The sequence below is a fragment of the Phoca vitulina genome, unplaced genomic scaffold (genome assembly GCF_004348235.1).
Source record: "Phoca vitulina isolate PV1807 unplaced genomic scaffold, GSC_HSeal_1.0 scaffold63, whole genome shotgun sequence".
Taxonomy (NCBI): domain Eukaryota; kingdom Metazoa; phylum Chordata; class Mammalia; order Carnivora; family Phocidae; genus Phoca; species Phoca vitulina.
The window spans coordinates 6,899,472-6,922,895 of NW_022589766.1; the positions used below are offsets into that span (position 1 = coordinate 6,899,472).

At 34.2% G+C, this 23,424-nt stretch overlaps 1 protein-coding gene across 1 annotated transcript; it reads left to right on the plus strand.

Annotated features, from left to right (window-relative positions):
- Window positions 1-1,750: 1,750 nt before the first annotated feature.
- On the plus strand, window positions 1,751-23,131 carry SPDYA (speedy/RINGO cell cycle regulator family member A). Its single transcript, XM_032391569.1, has 6 exons — window positions 1,751-1,956; window positions 2,831-3,083; window positions 5,419-5,477; window positions 7,645-7,730; window positions 12,764-12,935; window positions 22,826-23,131. Exons 1-6 carry the CDS (start codon window positions 1,939-1,941, stop codon window positions 23,129-23,131), a joined length of 894 nt encoding a protein of 297 aa, XP_032247460.1. The 5' UTR covers window positions 1,751-1,938.
- The last annotated feature ends 293 nt before the right edge of the window (window positions 23,132-23,424 follow it).

Sequence of the window (23,424 nt, forward strand, 5' to 3'; positions counted from 1 at the left end):
TAGGCACACCAGTCCCCAAATACTACTTCTGTTGTATGATTCTGTGAACTACCACCCCTAACACTCTTTATATTACCCCCAAATCCTACTTCTGTTGTATGATTCTGTGAACCAGCACCCCTAACACTCTTATATTACCCCCAGAGAAAAGAAATTATTTCAGTTGCTTATAGATTAGCTGTGGTCTATTAAAAAAAAAAAAATCCCAGACATCCTATTCAAGTGTGAATTCTGGTATGATTTTTTTTCATGTTGGTGGAGTCTGTGTAAAAACTCATTAAATGGTTTTGCCATATGAGCATAGTTTCTCCCAGCTCCCCCTTCTTCCTGTCTCTTACCTTTTTCTGAAATGGCTCATATTTTTAAAAAAGATTTTATTTATTTATTTGAGAGAGCACATGAGAGAGAGCACAAGTGAGGGGGTGGCAGAGGGAGAGGGAGAAGCAGGCTCCCCGCTGAGCAAGGAGCCTGACACAGCCTGATTCCAGGACCCTGGGATCATGACTTGAGCCAAAGGCAGACACTTAACTGACTGAGCCACCCAGATGCCCCCTGAAATGGCTCATATTTTTATTTGCCTTGCATTCTTTTCCTCTTGCTTGCCATGAGAACTCTATTCTCTCAGTATTTCTAAATAAAGAGCAAAATTTAAAACTATCTCAAGGTGGAATTTGACCAAGAATGTACCATTGATAGCTTCTCTCCTTAGGCTCCTCCATAACTTTCCTGCCAGTGTTTGCTGATTAACTTCAATGAATCTCTATTTGGGGAATTTCACAGTTCTTTATTTCCTCAAATTTTATTTGAAGTATCCCAACACAAACATAAGGGTTTAGTGGAATAGTGTAAAGCTATACTGTGAACATATTTATTCGGTTGACAGTATTTGCATTCTATTTCACAATATATCCATGGTTGTCCTAATATAATAACACTATTTTAAGTTATTTACTTAACATTGAGTAAAACTTACCTCCTGGGAGATATGCCATAGTTATTCTATATTCTGGTACATTACACCCCCAAGCCTGCCTAGCCCCTTCACCCCAGTTTGAAAAGCCTGACTAATTTTTTCCATCTAGTTGCAAGGCTGCTCTTACTTAAAAAAAAAAAAAAAAAAAAAAATGCTGATGAGACCTCCAGCCGTCTCCCAGATGAGGTGGGTAGGAAAGAGCAGAAAGTTCTTAGGCAAGTCTCAAGGTTCAATTTATCACCCATTCCTTTTTCTTTGGAGTTTGTAGCACCCCCAACCCCAACTCCATAATTGCCTTCAATTTGGTTGGACCTTAGGATCTAAGAAGAAAGATGAGGTGAGGGGAGAAAAGTGAAACAGAGGGAGAAGAAGCAATTATAGAATCAATTGAATATAATTTCCTCTGCCTAGTTCTTCACTATCTAGCCCTCTGCTGTCTAATATGTAGCTACTAGCTATATGTGGCTGTTGAGCAGTTAAAATGTGGATGGTGCAACTGAAGAGTTTTTACTTTTATTTACTTTAAGTACTGAAGGAGTGTAAAATATTTTTTACTTACACACTATTGTTTTGGTAGGACTACATTTCACTCTGACTGTTGGAAATTTAGCAACTGAATTGAGATATACTGTAAGTGTAAATACACACACCAGATTTCAAAGACTTAGTCTGAAAAATAAAGTATGTAAAATATCTCATTTTTATATTGATTACATGTTAAAATGATATTTTAGATATACTAGATTACATAAAATATATTACTAAAATTCAGGTCATTTTTTATTTGTACTTCTGTAATGCAGCTTTAAAAATATAAAACTACATATGTGACTCACATTATATTGGACATTGCTGATCTAGCCCTACTATATCCAATCTTACTTTCCATTCCTTCCTTCAGCAGGGAAGTTTCTGTGGGTCAGGAAGGAGAATCTGTACCTAACTCCTTGAACACCAAGGGAGGCATGGCCGCCTGGGTCACTGTGAGTTATGGATTTAGAGGTTCTCATTAGGGTCTTAGAGTAGTTTCCTACTTTGCCTATGCTTACCTCCATTTCCTATCCTATAAATACTTTGACCACAAAAGTAATACTAACTGTAGTAATTATGTGAACTGATTACCACCAAACATAGTAGTGGTTATGCATATTGTTAAATATTGATGAATTAACTTTGTTTCTAATTTTATTGGATTATAACACTGTACATTCATGTACACTTATAATCAGTCACTCAAATAATTAAAAATTAGAGTGAAAAATTTATGAGACTCCCTCAATGTTTTTAACTTTTCAGTAAATACCAGTAAATGCTTGTTGAATAAGTGAATTGTGTAACATATCAAGGAATTAACCAGTAAGAAAATATTTTGTGTGTGGGGGGGGACTGTTTTCAATATAAGACTTGGTATGATAATAATTTAGTTCTGGAAATAGTTTGCCTTGTTCTATAAAAAATTTGAAGTGGCATATAATAACCATATGACAAAATTATGTCAATAGAAGCAGAATTTTAAAATACTAGGAAAAAATACCACAAATAGATTATAGACTCAGCATAGTTCCTATAATTAACTTCCAAATTTGGTTTTGGGATCCCTAGTCATCAAAGCAAAATGGTATACAGGATCTTATTATTGGGAAGAGGAGGTATATCAGTTACCCAAAGAAAGCATAGCATTTCTTAGCACTGAATTCTAAAAGCAATTTCTTCTGTGGGTCACTATCACAAATAACATTTTAGTAGCAAGTTCAGTAACATTTTATGTGAATGCATCTGGTAATGTCATCTGATTAGTTGTTTTTATATAGAAATGAACACGAGTGTGGTAAATAATTATATGTTTTATTTTTACAGGAATCTTGGGAAACCAAAATGAGACATAATCAGCTGTGTTGTGAGACACCACCTACTGTCACTGTTCATGTAAAATCAGGGTCAAATAGATCACATCAGCCTAAAAAACCCATTAATCTGAAGCGTCCTATTTTTAAAGATAATTGGCCAGCATCTGAAAAAAATGCACATAATAGCAACAAGTCTAAACGCCCCAAAGGACCCTGTCTAGTTATACAGCGTCAGGAAATGACTGCTTTCTTTAAATTATTTGGTAGGTTTAAAATATTTTAATAGCAGTAATTCTAAAGTACTTAAAAATGAGAGAATCTAAAGATCTACTTTATTGTTTTCATAATAATCAAAGAGGATGTTGTTATTTTCTATGTCAGATTTTCTGTCTCAGAAAATTTGTTTTTGTTTTACTTAGGTTGTTTTTGTTTTAATGTTGGGTTTTTTATTTTGGATTGCTTTTGGTTTAGAAATTCAGACTCATCTAGCTTCTGGACTACTTAAATCCAAGTGTCAAATGTGAATTCTGGGCAATTCAAGTTCATATCATGAGTTTTGGGTGACCTAAGTAAAATAACTACATAAAGTCTCAGATGAGCCAATTGACCCGGTTTGACTAGGCCTGAGGTGTTTCCCAGGATTTTCAGTGCTAAAACTGAGCAAAGTGGGAAGATTGGTCAACCTCGATAAGTTTCAGTATTACATATGGGGGATATATTTTTTTAATATTTTATTTTTATTTAAGTAATTTCTTCACCCAACGTGGGGCTCGAACTCATACCCTGAGATCAAGAGTTGCATGCTCTTCCAACTGAGCCAGCCAGGCACTTCACATAGGGGGGAATATTGTTAAAAATTATGGTTTATCATCATGCTCATATAATGAAATTGGGTTTAAATTTATTCAAATCACAAGACAATGCTACTTTGCTGACAAAGTTCTTAAAAAAGAAACTTCTTTATATTACTTCTATTAGCCAAGAAAGGGAAGATTCTTTTTTTTTTTTAAGGTAAGGTAGTAAGGTAGACAGATTAAAGAGTAGGATAGATGAATCTGGTAAATATCTGTAGGAATGAATCAAGTAGATACCATAGTCTGTTAGATCCAGGTGACAGGCAGAAGTGTCCCGTGTATAAGAGAGTTGGGGACAAGAGTGTTTGCCCTACTCAGAAGACAAAAATCTTAAGAAAGAAAGAGAGAGAGAGGGAGGGAGGGAGAAAAAAGGAGGGCAAGCTGGTTAAGATTTAAAGAAAAGCAAAAAAGAAGATGAGATGAATAAAAAATGTAAGTAATGTAAGTAGAAAAATGTTGAACTACCAGGATGTTCCCTGTCAGGATCTAGAATGCTGTTAATATAAGTTTCCCTTTCTCTTTAAGACTAGTGCAAAACTATTACGCACAAATGTTTTTATTATTCGTAACTGATCATGAGAAGTAAGAGAAAATACCTGGCTCTACCATAAGTAATTTAAGAAATAGTTGGGTGCCTGGCTGGCTCAGTCAGTAGAGCATGCGACTCACTCTTGATCTTGGGGTTGCGAGTTAGAGCCCCATATTGGGTGTAGAGTTGACTTTAACAAAAATGGAATTAAGGCAGAAATTAATTAGTCTAAGAAAATGAGTACTTACTGTCTACGGCCATACCACCCTGAACGCGCCCGATCTTGTCTGATCTCGGAAGCTAAGCAGGGTCGGGCCTGGTTAGTACTTGGATGGGAAAAAATGAGTACTTACTCTTGGAACTTTCCATATATTTGACTATATTGATATTTCTAGGATGTAAAAATTAGTATAAAGAAGTTATGTTTTGTTTGTTATTTAACTTAAAATGAAGGGGGGAATGGGAAAAAGCAGATTTTCTCAGAGTATATTCTGACAACTACTCATATATTTGGGGATTATATATTTTAGCCTTTTAAAATTGAGTAAGTGTTTTTGACCTACTTTTTGCATATTTTTAAAAGTATTTTTGTGGATCTTTTGTCATAATACTGTTTTTCCAAAATTAAATATTAATTATAAATAGCTAATAAATTATGAATCTTTATTTAGACATTTTCATTGGTATTTGGATAATAGATAATTGGACAGAGATAAATAGGAGATGAAAAGAAGAATTCAAAACTAAAAATACCCTGGGATCTAACAGGAGAAAGTAGTAGAAAGAGTAAAACATATTTAGAAAACAAGTAATATTCATTAAGTCATTATTTACTAAAGACTGAGTTATCCTTTATCAGATTCCATTTCCACCAGTAAAGATTGATTTTGGAAAGTAATAAAGAGCTGTTCTAGAGTTACCCAAGACATCTTTCTCAAAGAACTATTGGGATAGTCAAGAAACCAAACACTTCTAACACTTGCGCTCCAGTCTGAGCAAATCAGATGGGAAACCCAAAGTAAAGCAGTAGCTTTTTGTACAGTGCTTGCAATGGTAAATATACCAAAGAAATGCAGACTACATTTTAGATAACACTGGTCCAGCCATTTTTGTTTGCTTTCTAAGCATCATTTATAATCCTCTATCTAGAAGTTAATTCTTCAAAAGGAAACATTCTGTTTTTAAAAGACAAGTCATAGCTATCTTTTGTTGTAGATGACGATTTAATTCAAGATTTCTTGTGGATGGACTGCTGCTGTAAAATTGCAGACAAGGTAAATTTGGTAACAGTGTAATCAGTAACTGCATTATTATGTTACTAGACCATCAGAACTTTAAAAAACCTTATAAGAATTTTCAATCATATTAATTAAGGTTAGGAAAAGAACTAGCCTGCATTGCTTCTTCAAAGTGAAATCCTTACACATTAATTTTTGAAATTAGCATACGTCAGAGATTCACTTTATACTTGAGGAATTGTAGAATATTATTGATTAGATTTAAATGGCCTTAAGTCCATATTTGTTTGATTGAAAGCAAGAATCAGTATAGACTTAATGTTTTGATCAGAATTATTACCTTTTATCAGGCTGTGGAGAAAGAATATTCTGAATATTCTGACATTCATTCCACTAAGGAAGTCTGTTATACATTTTAATATTTTGTAGGTAACTTAGATAAACAAATCCCAATAATTTTGTAGAGTAAAATTAGTTTATTATGTTCTTTATTTAAGAATCAGTGTTTCATAAAAGATCATCATGGTGCTTACATACTAGGGACCATGATATTTCTATACTCTTTAGATTTAGCTGAACAGTTATGATTTTAGCTTTGTAAATGTCATCTTAGACCAGGTAGATATATCAGAAAATTCAGCAAGACTTCACATCACACTTAATTTTAATGTGCCAACCAATGGGAAAGGGATGAATGGAAGACTAGTTTATGATTAAATACTTGTTAATATTGATATGAACTTTTTTATTTCAAGCTTAAGGTAACAAAGATAAAGTTAGAGTTTGGTTTTTTTAATTTCTAATTTTGGAAATTTAATTCTGGAAAATTTCAAATATATATACCTTGAGGTAGAGAAAATAGAACAAAGACCCTCCATGTGCCTATCATGTAGCTACTATAATCATCAACTCATGGCTCTGCTTGTTTCTTCTAATCCTTCTTCCCCAAACTAGATTATTTTGAAGCAAATCTCAGACATCCTAATACTTTATCCATAAATTTTTCAAGATGATGTATTTCTAAAAGATGAAATCTTTTTAAACATATTCACAAAGTCACTAATATTTTAAAAAATTAACAGTAATGCCTTCATATAAAATATCTATGTAGATAGGTGCATGTGGAGTTATAGTTTTCAACTTGTAAGTGCATTACAGTAATTAAAATTGCTGGACAGCAGGGGGCAGTGTTTTTAAAGTAACTAACCAGCATACCATATCTTAACACTATTTCAAGAGTTCTCTACTGAAAGTTACCTTGAAAACTTGGAGTCACCTTTGTAGTCAATCCTATGAAGAATAGGATAAATAGGCATTTTATGAGAGGGAATCTAATACATCAGTACTATAAGTTGTTTTTAATTTGGACAGATAGGACCTGGCATAGTGTCCTAATACCAGGCTAGATACTTCTTTCTAATAACACATTTAAAACACTGTTTTCCAATGAAAATAGTCATATAGTCTAATTTCTGGTTAGAAGTTATTTTTAAAAGGTTATTTTAAAAAGTAAGTATATGAAATTGCTAAGCGAGTAGATCCCAAGTGTTCTTAACAAAAAGGAAAGAAAAAGATAATATGTGAGATGATGGATGTGTTGATTAACTCTATTTTGGTATTCATTTCACAATGTACATCAAATCATCACATTGTAAACTTTAAATATATACAACTTTGTCAGTTATACCTCAATTTAAAAATTCGATCAGTAATGCCACCCTGACTGATTATTCAGTCAGTCAGTCAATAAATAAAAAGTGAGTATGGATGTCTGCAATTAAGGAGTCAGGAAAAAATTTTTGTATAGATACATGCATCAAGCCAATGTGGCAACATGCTAACAATTGGTGAATCTATGTGAAGGATGTATGGTTATTTGTTTTATTATTATTTCAACTTCTCTATGGATTTGAAATTTAAGGTAGAAAAAAATTGGATTTTGGTTCAAAATATATTGGCAATAATAAAATTTATTTTATTATTTATCTTAATCATGATAAATGGTTCAGAACTATTTCTCACCATTCACATGGATTACAGGAAGCCAAAAAGTAAGGACCCAAATAAATAGGTAATTCTGTAATAAAGATAAGTAATGCTTTATTGTTTTTAGCTTATTATTCATCTCAAAGATAACTATTTTAAAGCTGTTTTACTTATGAAAGCGAAACATTAATATTAACTTTTACTTTTTTCCCTATAGTATCTTTTGGCTATGACCTTTGTTTATTTCAAGAGAGCTAAATTTACTATAAATGAGCATACCAGGATAAATTTCTTTATTGCTCTGTAAGTATGCTTTCTACTAAGTGATTTTTGTGGTTCTTATTTGTAATATACATGATACCTTATTTAAAACAGGCTATTTCAGGGCACCTGGCTGGCTTGGTTGGTAGAGCATGCGACTCTTGATCTCTGGGTTGTCCTAAGTTTGGGTACCACATTGGGCATAGAGCCTACTTAAAGAAATAAGTAAATAAAATTAACATTGTAACTCATAAAAAAATAAAACAGAGGCTTTTTAAAACCTGATATATATCTTTGAATAGGCCTTTATAGATAGAAGATATACTTTTTTACTTTAATAGGATATTTTTATGTTCTTTTCACTGATCTTATCCTGCTCTATGCCGAAGATTTGTTATTAAGTATCCCACTTAAGTTTGTATTATACATTTTACATTTTTCAGAGTGCTCCATATGAATTATCCCAAATTCTCCTCTTTTGGACTTAGATATGTTTTAAAAGCCAAAATATTCTCAATATTCTCATTGAAATTTCCAGTAAATTTATAGTTAAAATCATCATCATTGGGCGCCTGGGTGGCTCAGTTGGTTAAGCGACTGCCTTCGACTCAGGTCATGATCCTGGAGTCCCGGGATCGAGTCCCACATCGGGCTCCCTGCTCAGCAGGGAGTCTGCTTCTCCCTCTGACCTTACCCCCTCTCGTGTTCTCTCTCTCATTCTCTCTCTCTCGCTCTCGCTCTCAAATAAATAAATAAAATCTTAAAAAAAAATCATCATCATTGCCCTTTTACATTAAACAGCTTGTGAAAACGCTGTAGACAAACTAATTGTAGATTTATGTCTATAACATAGAAGTTATTCATATCTGATACCTTTAGTAATGACTTAACTGTTTTACTTAACACACTGAACTTTAACCAAGGAATATAGTTTGTTTTCCAGTTCTTCCATTGACTTTGTATTAGACAGTTCATAACTGGCCTTGTGATCTATTAAATGGTTTTAATAACATGGCTTTCTGGATAGGTCAGAATTCTACTAGAAACAGTGTAGTTTAAGAAAATCTATCTCAATCTCAAAACGTTTTCTACCCACTACCTAGATATAATACTGCAGTTGGAAATGTGTGAATATAATTTTAAGGACTTAACTAGGGAACTACATATAAAAATACTTAAGGTGAATAGCACAACTGTTAGCACTGATGAGTAAGTTTTAACTCAAAGTCTTTAATTCAGACTCAAAGTGTGATTCAAGGAATAGGACTAGAAGAAACTGATCTCTTCTTGTGTTCAGAAGACATATTTCCCCATGCATGAGGAAAAATGAACTCTATAACATTTGGTGATGATTGCTAAATTGTGGGAATATAATAGTAACTAGCTAATACTGAATGTTATATGCAAGATACCACAAAAAATTTTTTATAAGCTCCTTGAATCTTCTCTATGAAATACATTATTTAATTATCTTCATTTTACAGATGGGGAAATTGAGACTTAGGAAGATAAGTACTTCCCAATCTCACAAAAGTTAGTAGTGGCAGAGCTGGGGTGCAAATTCAGATGTGACTTGCCAATGGCCAAATTCAGTGATTAGCAACTGTTTACATGTCTCTTTAGTATTATATTATATCTGTATGTTGATACAATATCTATTTTGTAGTTTTTCCCCACCTGAAAATTAAAAACAAACCAAGAAGCTTTAGTTTTAATTCTTACCAGATTCCTGAAATTGGATTTGTTTGACGTTGTAGTAATCTTACCAGTAAAGCACTGTGTCAGTGTACAATATGTAGAGTGTGTGCAGTTGCGTTGTATGTTGTATAATAAGTTCCATGTTAAAAATAACATGGATTATAATTTCCATTTTATATCTAATCGTACTTTTTATATAGCCTGACTCAACAGTTCTCAGTAAATATTTTCTCAGTTAGCCACAGTTCTAACTCAAGTTCTTTTCCCTTCTATATGCTCTTATAACACTCTGAACTTATATTGTCATGATTCCATATTCTCTTGTACAGTTATTTGTCTCATACTTAATTGCCTCTTCTACTTGACTATAGGCTTCTTAAAGGCAAGGAATGTGTATCTTAACTTTTATTTTGCATCCTTTAACATATGGATGTTCTTAATTCTTTATTTGGATAAACATAATTAACTATTATACAAAAAAATGGACTCTGCTCCAAGAAAATCTATTTCAAATTAGAAAATCTATTTCAAATTAGAAAACAACTTACATGTGTACAATACAGATATTTTATCACATTGAGCCTGAAAAATTGTTAATCTAGAATAGAATCACAATGTAGTCCTGATTTCATAGTACCATAGTACATTATAGATTTTCTATGTTTTACTTAGTCAACAAGCATGAAAGGGGCCAACCTCTGGCTTCTATCTACCCTTTACTAAGAACTATCAGGGATACTAAAGTATGTAATTATGTAATTTCACAGAGGACATGATTTGACTCGTATAACTGAATGGGTTTAACCATGAGGTGCTTTATGTTAAGGTAATATTAAAATATGTACAGTTATTTTAAGGGAGGATAAAGTAATATGTAGGTGCTAATTCTATATTAATGTAATTAAATTGAATATGCATATAGTTTTTTTTTAAAGGACATAAGTGCGTATACAATTAAAAGTAAGTCTTCCTCATAGCCCAAGATCTTAGCATTCTTTCTCAAGGACAACTAACATTTCATGTATATCTGTCTAGAAATAATTTTCTCTACATGAACCAGTGTATATATCACCTGAATAGAAGTGTACTATATACTTCTGTGCCTTTTGAAATCTCTAATGTGAAACATCTACAAAAGGAGTGTATGGAGTGTGTATATGTGTGTGCATTAAAGAAAAAGCGAAACAAATACTCATGTACCCATGACTCAAGAAGAGAACATTGCCAGAATCTTAGAAGCTCACAGTACACAATTTCCCAGATAGAGCCCCCTTCCTTCCACAGGTAGTAATTTTCTTGATTTTCTTTATTCTATGTATACACCTCTAAATAATACATTGTTTAGTTTTTCCTGTTTTTAAGCTATATGTAAAATAGTCATGTTCTCTGTTCTTCTGTAACTTCCTTGTTTTGCTTTATGATTTTAAGATCCATTAATATTGATATGAGTATCTCTGGTTCATTTTTGCTGCAGAATATTCTATTGTTGCTTATATATTTGATTTTTTTTTTACTATCTTGTCTTTATGTCCCACTTTTTCTGTTTCTTCTTTCCACTCCATTTTTATCTTCTTTCTGATCGAAATTTTTAAAATTTTTATTTTTTGATACTTTTTTTCCCTCTACTTGTTAGAAAATTATGCAGTCTATATCTGTTCCTTTAGCAGTTATCCCAGTTACTTATTTTTTTTAACTTACAAATTACCGGTTTATTATAAAAGGATGTAACTCAGGAAAAGCCAGATGGAAGAGATGCATAGGGCAGGATATGGAAAAAGGGCATGGAGCTTCCATACCCTCTCAGCACATCTGATCTCCACATGTTCATCCACCAGGAAGCTCTCTCCCAGTTATTTTTAATCAAGAACCTTAAGCATTTTAACTCCAGTCACCCCCTTCTCAACTTACATTCTCTTGTTTTACAATTCTGTAGTTCTACATGAAGCCCTCCAAAAACTTAGAGACATTATTATTGTCGTTTTATACACTGAATATTTGTTTAGATTAACCCACATACCTACATCTTTGCTTACTATTCCTTCTTGCATCTCAAACCTTCCACTTGGGATCATTTGCCTTACTTTCTTACTGCTTTTGAGACCTTTTTTCCTTTGGTGTTTGTTTATTTCAGCATCTTCACACTTCAGGATCGGTTTCTGTTTATGGTGCCTTGTTTTCTTACGTGTTTTGTAATTTTTTTTATTGTAAGTTGCCTATTTTTCTTGGAAAGTCATTTGTGGGGTTTTCATTATTTCCATTGGGAAATCTCTGTCCTTATCTCTGTTTCTGTGTTATCTAACATGTCTTTTTTGTTTGTTTGCTTGTTTGACTGCTTTTAAGATTTTCTCTTTATCACTGGTTCTGAACAATTTGATTATGATGTGCATTGGTGTAATTTTCTTTGAATTTTGTGCTTTGGGGTTCATTGAGCTTATTAGTATTTTTATAGTTTTCATCAAATTTCAAAATTTTTCAGCCATTATTTCTTCAAATATTTTTTGGGGGGCACCCAACACCCGTTAGGGACTCCAGTTTCACCTCTGTTATTTTTGTTTCTTTTTCTGTGTGTGTTTCATTTTGGATAGTTTATATTGCGGTCTTCAGTGCCCAAATCTTTTCTTCTGCAATATTTAATCTCTTAATCCCACTCTGTGTATTTTTCATTGGATATGTAATTTTCATCTCTAGAAGTACAATTTGAATGTGTCTTCTTATCTTTTTGAACATCTGGAATTAATATATCTGTTTTAATGTCTGTTATTTCTAACATGTGTCAGTTTGATTGATGATTCTTTTTATTATGGGTCATGTTTTCCTGCTTCTGTGCATGCCTGATCCCCCTCAAGTATTTAAGAGGATACGGATTCCCATATGTATATAAGGAAACTACCTGGGTGTAGGGAAAAACTATAAGAAAGGATTAGAGGGAACCGTGCCTTACATTTACCCAGGGCTAGAAATAGTGCCTGTTCCCACCAGTCAGACTGAAAAAAACTCACAATTCACAGGATATTGAGTACTCAGGAATGTCTTGCCTCAGTAGTGGGGAATAATTAGCCCCAGTCTGAACATTGCTCCAGATCCACCTAACAAATCATAAAAGCAAGACCTGAAAGGATCAGACTGTTTCCAAGTAACTTAACTGCATCCCAGAACAAAGCTCAAGATTTATAGGAATACAAAACTATCCAGAACTCAACAAGGTAAAATTCATTGTATTTTTATTTTTGACCTACATTTCTTTAATTATGAGTAAGGTTGAATGTCTTTTATATGTTTATAAGTGATTGTGTGTGTGTGTGTGTGTGTGTGTGTATGAACTGCCTGTTCCTGTCCTTTTCCCATTTCTTTTTTGAGTTGTTGGTCTTTTTTGTTAGGTATCTGGCTAATACAGTTGAAGAAGATGAAGAAGAATCCAAATATGAAATTTTTCCATGGGCTTTAGGGAAAAACTGGAGAAAATTGTTCCCTAATTTCTTAAAGTTAAGGGACCAACTCTGGGATAGAATTGACTATAGGGCTATTGTAAGCAGGCGATGCTGTGAGGAGGTAAGATTTTTTAAGTACTTTATATACGTAGTCTCTGTTTTCTCTTTATGTAATTTCCCTTGTCTTGTTTTTTAATGTGCTTCTAATATTTAATTTTTTGTATATGTAAGGGTAGACTGTTAACCCTAATGGTTACCATGAGTACAACTTGTATATACAATGCTGATGTTTTAATTTTATACCACAATAATTAAAAATTGTCATTTCTGTTTTTCAGAGCAGCCTACTTCTGTAGTAAGTATTTTTGTTTGTGTTTATCTAGTCTAAAAGATCACAGATATATTGGGAAAGAATAGTATGCACATTCCAAAATATGTTAATAACATTTGGAGCTGAATAATAACTTCCATTAAATAAAGTTTGTGAAATTTCAAGTTCCCAAGATTGAAATGCAAACTGTATGGTCTAAAATTTAAATAAATTTAAATATGTTAAAAATCATACCTTTTTTCACATAGAATAATACATAAAGTAAGTTTCTATTAAGATAAAACAGACACTAAAAATTAAAAGATGGGTTATTTTGGGAAACAAAAGCAAAAATGAACTGTTGGGACTCCATCAAGATAAAAAGCTTTTGCACAACAAAGAAAATAGTCAACAAAACCAAAAGACAACCTACAGAATGGGAGAAGATATTTGCAAATGTCTTATCAGATAAAGGGCTAGTATCCAAAAATCTATAAAGAACTTATCAAACTCAACACCCAAAGAATAATCCAGTCAAGAAATGGGTAGAAGACATGAACAGACATTTCTCCAAAGAAGACATATAAATGGCCAACAGACACATGAAAAAATGCTCTCAACATCACCCGGCATCAGGGAAATACAAATCAAAACTATAATGAGATACCACCTCACACCAGTCAGAATGGCTAAAATTAACAAGTCAGGAAACAACAGATGTTGGCGAGGATGCAGGAAAAGGGGAGCCCTCTTATAGTGCTGGTGGGAATACAAGCTGGTGCAGCCACTCTGGCAAACAGTATAGAATGTCCTCAAAAAGTTAAAAATAGAGCTACCCTATCATCCAGCAATTGCACTACTAGGTATTTACCCAAAAGATACAAACATAGTGATCCGAGGGGGTACCTGCACCCCAATGTTTATAGCAGCAATGTCTACAATAGCCAAACTATGGAAAGAGCCCAGATATCCATCAATAGATGAATGGATAAAGAAGATGTGATATATATATACAATGGAATATTACTCAGCCATCAACAAGATGAAATCTTACCATTTACAACGACATGGATGAAACTAGAGGGTATTATGCTAAGTGAAATAGGTCAATCAGAGAAAGACAATTATCATGATTTCATTCATATGTGGAATTGAAGAAACAAAACAGAGGATCATAGGGGAAGGGAGGGAAAAATGAAACAAGATGAAACCAGAGAGGGAGACAAACCATAAGAGACTCTTAACTATAGGAACCAAACTGAGGGTTGCCAGAGGGGGGAGAGGAGGTAGACGTAACTGGGGGATGGGCATTAAGGAGGGCACATGATGTAATGAGCCCTGGGTGTTCTATATGACTGATGAATCACTGAACTCTACCTCTGAAACTAATAATACACTATATGTTAATTAATTGAATTTAAATAAAATTTAAAGATAAATTAAAAAAACAAAAATGCGTTATTTTATCTAATGTTCTGGTTTTCAATAAAGAAAAGAGTTAATGTTTCAAACTAAAGAAATATTCTAGAGTAGAAAATTAATGGAAAGCAGTGATCATTGTAAGCCAGTACTGGTTCAGTAAAGTTTGGTAAATGTGAATTAGATAATGCTATAATTAAATGAAGTCATATCCAGTTAAATGATGATAGGCCAAAAGAGCCAATTAATGGATTAGTGTCAAACTTCAGGGAATACTTTGAAGATGTGTCATAGAACTCTGCCCAGAATTAACCTTCTTAATTATATTTATTAATGAGATGAAGATATTGGAAAGCATGCATAATTGTGGATTAAATTAAGAGGATTGTTGAATGTTGGAGGAAATGAAAGGATTCAAAAATAACTTAGAAGACTGAATAGGCCAAGTTTTTTCAGGATTGAATTCAATAGAAAAATATGAAAAATTGGGTGTGTATACATTCCCCAAATTAATGGAACAACTCATTCCAATTACAGAGCACTGAAAGAGTCCTGTATTGCTATTTCTTATCACTACCTCCCCAGTGGATAATTTGTGCACCTGTGCCATTCTTGGACATGATAGTAGGCCTTATTTGAACACTCTGATTTTTTCAAAGTAAACACTTCAAGCCCCATGACACTCACCTAAAAGCATGGAGCGGGTACCAGAGGCAAGAGGCCGGGATAGGTAATGTTCACCTCACGGCAGATTGCCCACCCACTCCTAAGAACAACTTGCATTATAACCGCAGCAACTTAATTTATACGATTGGAGCTGGGATTACTTCAGTGCTGGCATCAGACTATTAAACAGCCAGGGAATGGTATGGCTTAATGGTGTATGTGTAAAAGACTAAAAAGTTTTAGATAGCTGTAAACTCAGTTGTGTAATGGGATTGAAAGAAAAGTTTAGTCTCTCAAGCCTTCAACACTGACAACAGATCTCTCCCCTAAATCTAGATGTGCATATCAAATTTCCTATCCATATTTCATTATCTAGTAGATACCTTAGACTTAACATGCTGAAAATCCAGTTTCTGATTCCTCCACATAGACCTCCAAACTTACTCCTCCTATAATCTTCTACGTGTTAATAAATCGTAACTTGATCATTCTAGTTCAGGCCAAAAAAACTGTTCCCCTTCACTTCTCACATCCATACCTTAAGAAAATATCTAGCATCCTACCATTTCTCACCTCCTCTACCACTAAGCCCTACTTTGATTGTCCCCTCTTGCCTCAATTATTGCCATAACCTTCCAAGTAGTCGCTCTTATAATCTCTCTCCTGTAGTCTATTTTCACACACCAGCCAGACAAAATCTTTTAGAATAAGTCAAATCATGACTCCTCTACTCAAAAGCCTCCAGAGGCTTCCCATCTCACATAGAGGAAAAGGCAAAACCCTTATCATGGTTCTACCTGGTCCGCCAACTCTTATCTCTTTTACTTCATCTCACTTCCCTCCAACTACACTGGCCTCCTCGCCATTCTTCAAACACAACAAGGACATTCTCACCTCAGGATTTTTTTTAACTGGAATGCTTTTCCCCCAGATATCAGTGTGCTTCACTTCCTCCTTCATTCAGGACTCTACTTAAATATCAACTCAGAGAAACCTTTCCTTACCACCCTGTATCTAGTAGTATCTCCCAGAATTGAATAAAATTGAAGAGTCCAGAAATAAACCTTCATTTTTATGTTCAATTGAATTTTGACAAGGGTACCAAGAAAATTCAATGGGGAAAGAATAGTCTTCAACAAATGGTGCTGGGACAACTGGATATCCACATGCAAATGAATGCAGTTGGACCCCTATTTCATATCATATATAAAAGCTAACTCAAAGTGGATCAAAGACCCAAATATAAGAGCTAAAAATTATAAAGCTTTTAAAAGAAAGCATAGGGATAAATCTTCATTATCTTGAATTAGGTTTCTTAGAGATGATACCAAAAGCACAAGTAACAAAAGAAAATGAGATCATCATCAAAATTGAAAACTTTTGTCCTTCAAAGGACACCATAAAGAAAGTGAAGAGACAAACCACAAAGTGGGAGAAAATTTTTGCCGATTATCTGTCCAATAAGGGAATTGTATCTAGAATATATAAAGAGCTCTTACAACTCAAGAATAAAAAGACAACTCAACTTTTAAAAGGGCAAGGATCCGAAAAGGCTTCTTGAAAGAAGGTAAACAAATGGGCAGAAAAGTACATGGAAAGATGCTCAACATCATTAACCATCAGGGAAATGCAAAATCAAAACCACAAGGAGATATCACTTCACAACCACTAGGATGGCTATCATGAAAAAGACAAATATAACAAGTGTTGGTAAGGATGTGGAGAAAAGGGAACCTTGATACACTTCTGGTGGGAATTTAAAATAGTGTGGTTGTTTTGGAAAACAGTGTGGTAGTTCCTCAAAAGGCTAAACAAAGGGTTATCATACAACCCAGCATTTCCAGTCCTCGTTATATACACAAAAGAAATGAAAGTTATGTCCACACAAAAACTTGTACGTGAATATTCATAGCAGCATTATTTGTAATAGTCAAAAAGTGAAAACCCAAATGTCCATCAACAAATGAATGGATAAACAATATTGTATAGCTATACAATGATACATTATTTGGCAATTAAAAGGAATGAAGTACTGATACCTGCTACAACATGGATGAACCCTGGAAATATTATGCTAAGTGAAAGAAGCCAGTCACGAAGGACCACATATTGTATGATTCCATTTAAATGAATGGTCTAAAATAAACAAATCCAAAGAGAAAGTAGATTAGAGGTTGCCAGAGGCTGAGGGGAGGGAGAAATGGGGTGTGATTTCCTTTTTTATGGAGTGATGAAAATATTCTAAAATTGACTGTGGTAATGGTTGTACAACTCTGAATATACTAAAAGCCATTGTATTCTTTAAGTGGGTGAATTGTATGGTATTTGAGTTATAGCTCAATAAAGCTGCTAAAATAACAAGTAGTACCTCCCACTATTCCTCTGTATTCCTTTTCCCAGTTTTCTTCATAGCACTTAACCATCATATAATATACTCTGTTTCACCTATCTTGCTAATGTCTATTTCCCCCTGCTAAAATATAAATTCCAAGAGGGCATGATCTTTATTTTCTCATTGTACCCCCCAATCCCTAGAACTATATGCCACACACATAGTAGGTAGTCAGTAAATACTGCTGACTGACAGAGTGAATGGAATTTAAAGTTTGCAATTCTTTTTCATACCTTTTTATCCGTGTAGTAAAAAAACAATAAACTATAAAATTTCTTCACCAGACTGAGCACTGCCTCTTACAACAGGGGCACATAGGTAGATAGGCTTTCTTATGGCTGTTCCAACCAGGTACGGTTGAATCATGGTGGTATATAGGAAAGGAAATTACCTAGACTTTATCCTGTTCTCTTAACTATTCATTTAACAGCTAACTTAGGAGTAAGACACTTAAGTTCAGTGTTGTGGGGGGTTGTTATAAAGAAGTACTATATCATCTTTGCCCTGAAGTTTGATGCATTTAAGTGGCAAGACATATTGTTAGAAATTTAGTTTAGTATTCTATGCATTTGTTATTGAGAGCCAGGTATTGACATTCTGCCAACCCATTTCTTTAGTCTCATCCTCAAGTAAGCCCAAGTTATGATAGTATTTACAAACTGGCTTACAATACTACTACTTTACATTTGCATTATGCTCTACAAATTCATAAATATTTTCATGTAAATTATCTTATCCTCACAAAAATACCTGTGAGGGTTGTAGCATTCTCATTTTACATCTGATGAGACTGAGGACTGAGGAGATTGAGGTTTACTCAAGATCAGACATCAACTAAGTGGTAAACGCAGAACTTCACATTTAATGACTTCCCAGTGTTCTGTTTTCTCTGACAGCTAGCTTCCCACTGTTTATATTGGTTAATTGGAAAACACATTTGTGTCTATTGTGTTATTTTCTCTCAGGAATTAAATAGCATTTAAAAAAAGGACTTAAATAGCGTAAGTATTCTCTCCATTTTTCTGACGAATAAACTGGGGCTTAGAAGGGTTGTAACTTGTCCATTGTCATTCATTTAAAAAGTGGCAGGGCCAGCTAGTACTTAAAGTTGGGAATCTTTCCATTATATACCACTATCAAAAAACTTATTCTCTCCTTTCAGATAGTATGAATTTTTAAATTTGTCTCTTTTTTTTAACGTTGGTTGCTGCAAAGAAGCTAAGAGCCAAGTTTTATCCCTAACTACATTAATTCTATCACCCTTTACTACCGGCATGTCTGCTTTTTCCCTTTAGCCAAAGTTTCCCTTTTGGGTCCTAGTTTAATGAATTTTTTTTTTTTTTTTTACTTTTTGTCAGCTGCCTCAAATCCTTTTTTGGAAAGAGATGAGGTATGATTATATTGAAAAATATATGTAGGGCTTCTCCAGAAAAGAGTAAAGACAATTTCCCTATTTATTCTGACCTTATTACCTTCTTACAATCAGTTTACCTTTTTGGATATCAGCTCCTCTGAGGTGGAATTTATTTAGATTGATGATAGCTTAATTTCTAGATTGGTTCACAGATTATGGAATATGCCAATCTGATGAGAAAGAGTTAGACTCCACTTCCAGTCCTTTTATGCTTGATGGAGGGTAGCAATTTTCTCAAGAGGAAGCTTTTCTCTGTTCTTATTATGTACTCTGGCCTAGACGGCACAGTATCATCCAAGCTGATTTGTCTGTCAGCTACTATTCGATTCCACATTAGAATTTAGAAAGCAGAGATGTGATATAAACAAGAGTGTTGAACAAAATAATCCAATGACCGTATGCAGCAGAGACCCAATATGGGGAAGGTACTGGAAACTGTTAAACTTGCTGTAGTTCAGGAAGGAAGGTATAAACCTAGTGCTGAAGATAGCGATGCCAAAGAAAAATCAATGTTATGAAATTATACTTGTCATTACTTGGTGACCAGTTGGATATAGGGCCCATGGGAGAGTGAGCTTTCAGAGTTTCAAATCTGTAGAACAGAAAGGGTGATGGATTCCATAATGGAAACAGGAATCACTAAAAAAACAAACTGGTTTATTGGGAAAATAAGGAATTTGGTATCAGACATATGAATTTAAGGTGATATTTGGATAAGTGAATAGTCAACATGTATGAGTTAAGTATGAGTCATCACATATAAGTGATGTTTAAAGCTTGGTAGAGTAATAAGAGATCAAGGTGAACATAATGTTAATACTTTGGGAGCATTTGTCAGGTACTGTTCTAGGTACTGCATATGTGTTAACTTTCACAACAATTCTTACAGCTAGCTAGCTAATCTCAGAAGAGGAAACTGAGGCACAGAGAGGCTAAATGACTTCTCTAAGGTCACACAATTAGTCAAGCAGCACACTAGTATTCACACCTAGGCAGTCTGATTCCAGAGTCAGTTTTGTGGGGTTTTTTAAAAGATTTTATTTATTTATTTGACAGAGAGAGAGAGCGGCAGGCAGAGGGAGAGTGAGAAGCAGGCTCCCCACGGAGCAGGGAGCCCAATGCGGGGACTCGATCCCAGGACCCTGGGATCATGACCTGAGCCGAAGGCAGATGCTTAACCGACTGAGCCACTTAGGCGCCCCAAGAGTCAGTGTTTTTAACACACTATACTATCTCTTGAGATCAAAGAGAAGTAGGATATATAGAGAAATACAGGGCCAAGTATTAAGTTTTGGAACACCCATCAAGACACCAAAATAAACCACTAAAAATGAGAGAAGAGTAAAATAAAAACTAGGCTAACATTTGTAGTAGATCAAGTGCTATTAATGCTTCAAAGAAGTTACTTTCGGTGGCCCCTGGGTGGCTCAGTCGTTAAGCGTCTGCCTTCAGCTCAGGTCATGATCCCAGGGTCCTGGGATTGAGCCCACATCGGGCTCCCTGCTCCGCGGGAAGCCTGCTTCTCCCTCTCCCACTCCCCCCTGCTTGTGTTCCCTCTCTCAAAGTATCTCTCTTTGTCAAATAAATAAATAAAATCTTTAAAAAACAAAACAAAGAAGTTACTTTCATAAATCACAGAATTTGAGGACTGTAAGTGACCTGTTTTCTCATTATACAAAAGATACCTATAGCCCAGAAGATTATGTAATTTGCCCAAGGTCATAGAACTCATAGAATTAAGACCAAAATCCCACTTTCTTGACCCTCTTACAGTTTTCTTTGCAATTTGCTGTTATCACAATAATATTCTAATATTTGTATGTATAAAATATATGCAAACATATATTTAAAAGTATACAAGTATGTGTACATGCATTTTTCTAGCTGGGTTAGCATTTAGAGAGACTGATACCTAGTTTGTTATACAAAGAACGGTTTGCTAAACCTATTTTGTCCCCTTTGCTTCCTATTTTTCTCTAGACTTTGCTACAGGATTCTTAAAAAAATCATGTTGTTGGAAGTTTATGTCAGTGGCCCCTAATTCTTAATTATTTTCATCTATCAATAAGAAATATACAATGACTACATAACATTGTGTGGAAGGCATTTGATAGAGAGGTGTTTAAGACTATTCCTGCCCAGAGGACTTTCAGTAGATTGGTTACATTCATAAAAAGATATATCCGAGTACTAGACACATGCTTAAGTCCTAATGTAGCATTAACAATAAAACAGTACAATCTAAAAACTGGAGTTTTTAGAAAGGTGGGACTTATGCTTGGCATTGAAGGAAAAGCAATACTAAGACAAAAGGGAGAGGACATTCCAGAAATGGGAAATAAAGATGTACAAGTGTTGAGGAAGAAATAGATAAATATGGAAGGAATAAGAAATTCTGACACTCTACTTCCTCACTTCAGGTAGCTCTGAACCTAGTTTTATATTATGGAAATATTTATTGTTAGAATTAATATCTTTACATCTACTTTCAAAAAATTATGTTACTTTTTTACATGTTTGTTGAAAATTTTTGTGAAGGATTTAAGAAGTGGATTATAAAATAAATTCAATCCTAAAATATACTTTAAAAAATTAGCATAGCTAGCATTCTTTATGCCATTTGGGGGGAGGCCACAGGTACCCTGTTTTCTAAGTGGGCTGGTCTCAATCTGGGGGTTTAAGGTTTTCATTTTTAACAACAAAAGCCTTCTTTCTTTCCAAGCGAAATTTTATACACAATCCCCTAAACTGAGGTTCTCTGCTTGATTGGTCTTCCCATAGTCCATCCTGGGACACCTGATATAGTCTATGAAAACTCAGAGCTCTTGAAACAAGTTGAAAATCACTGGTTTAGGCATTAATAAGGCACTGCCAATCTACAATTCTCATTTACTTTGATCATTGATAACGGCAACTAAACATTTTTGCTTAGAATAACATTCTAACACTCTGCTTAGAAATTTTAGACATCATGGGGTCAACATATGTAGGTGTATTTACCTACTTTGACTTCTTAAATGACTATCATTTGCCAGCTGCTTACTATGTGATAAGGATTTTACACATACATAACCCTCCTATGAGGCAGATAGTATCCCCATTTTAAATATGAAGAAATTGAGCCTCAGAAAAGCTAAGTAACTTGCCCAATATCCTACAGCTTAGCAAGTGGCAGAGCCACGTTAAGGAACTAAGGCTATCCTGACTCAAAAGGCAGTATTTTATCTAGCCCAACATGTAGCAATGAATCTTAAGTGTTTTATAATTAATTCCTCATCTAATTCTTGCAAAAACCCTCTAAAGGGGACTCTGTTATTCTCTCCATATTACAGATAAGGTAACTGAGGAACAGAGAAGTTAAGTAACTTACCCATGTTCTTATTCACCATTTCCCTTGACATAAGTGCAAACATGTTAAGATTAGCCTAACATACATAGTTAGAAACCTTAATGTTATTTTCAACCAAATATATTCCAAAGTTAAGAATTATGTGTTGTTTTGGACTAACTGTATTATCTATCCCAAACTTAAGAATATTCAGAACTGAAAAACCTGGAAGGTTGAAATATTTGAAATAACTTAAGTACTTTGTATTGTCTTAAGGATTCAAGCAGTGAATCACTTTACACACACACACACACACACACACACCTATACTGTCTTAACTGGAGATGTCTTTTTTTTTTTTTAACATCAGTAACTTAGGTTTTTAGATCTAGTTTTAGAGATAGCTGTGAATCATTTTTGTACTTAATTTTACCGAATTTTAAAATCTTATTAAAATTCTAAAAGAAAGCTTTCCCCCATAGGTTATGGCTATTGCTCCAACCCATTATATATGGCAACGGGAACGCTCTGTGCATCACAGTGGAGCCGTTAGAAACTACAACAGAGATGAAGTTCAACTGCCCAGGGGACCTAGTGCCACACCAGTAGATTGTTCACTCTGTGGTAAAAAAGGAAGATATGTTAGACTGGGATTGTCTTCATCATCTTCATCCAGTGATACAGTAGAGGTGATGGAGAAACATTCTCAGGAATCACACAACTCCTTCTCAATGGACATGGTAGTCGATCCTTCTCAAGCTTATAGCTATTCTCAAGGTATGATTTAGTAATATGTCAGAATTAGATTTATGCAAGTTATTAACAAATCCAAATTATTTATTGACCTGTGGTCAGTCCTTACAGGCAGGGGTACATAATAATTTTATATACTAGAACAATATGAGTTAAATTAGTATTGAAAGTTTTCTCCTTTTCAGTTTTTGTCTTGTGTCAGTATCTGTTTTTGTGGTAGCTTATCTAAACTAAAAGATTTTTAGTGTGACTTATGTTAAATTGAAAACCTAATACACCATGGGTCTCAAGTATTTTAAAGTATTAAGTATTTGAAGACCCTGAATCA

What these genes read in the sequence shown, in the direction of transcription:
- SPDYA (XM_032391569.1), top strand. An exon ending in TGCTTTCTTTAAATTATTTG is followed by an intron (nt 3,084 to 5,418) that starts GTAGGTTTAAAA and finishes CTTTTGTTGTAG; the next exon opens with ATGACGATTTAATTCAAGAT. An exon ending in GCAGGCGATGCTGTGAGGAG is followed by an intron (nt 12,936 to 22,825) that starts GTAAGATTTTTT and finishes TTTCCCCCATAG; the next exon opens with GTTATGGCTATTGCTCCAAC.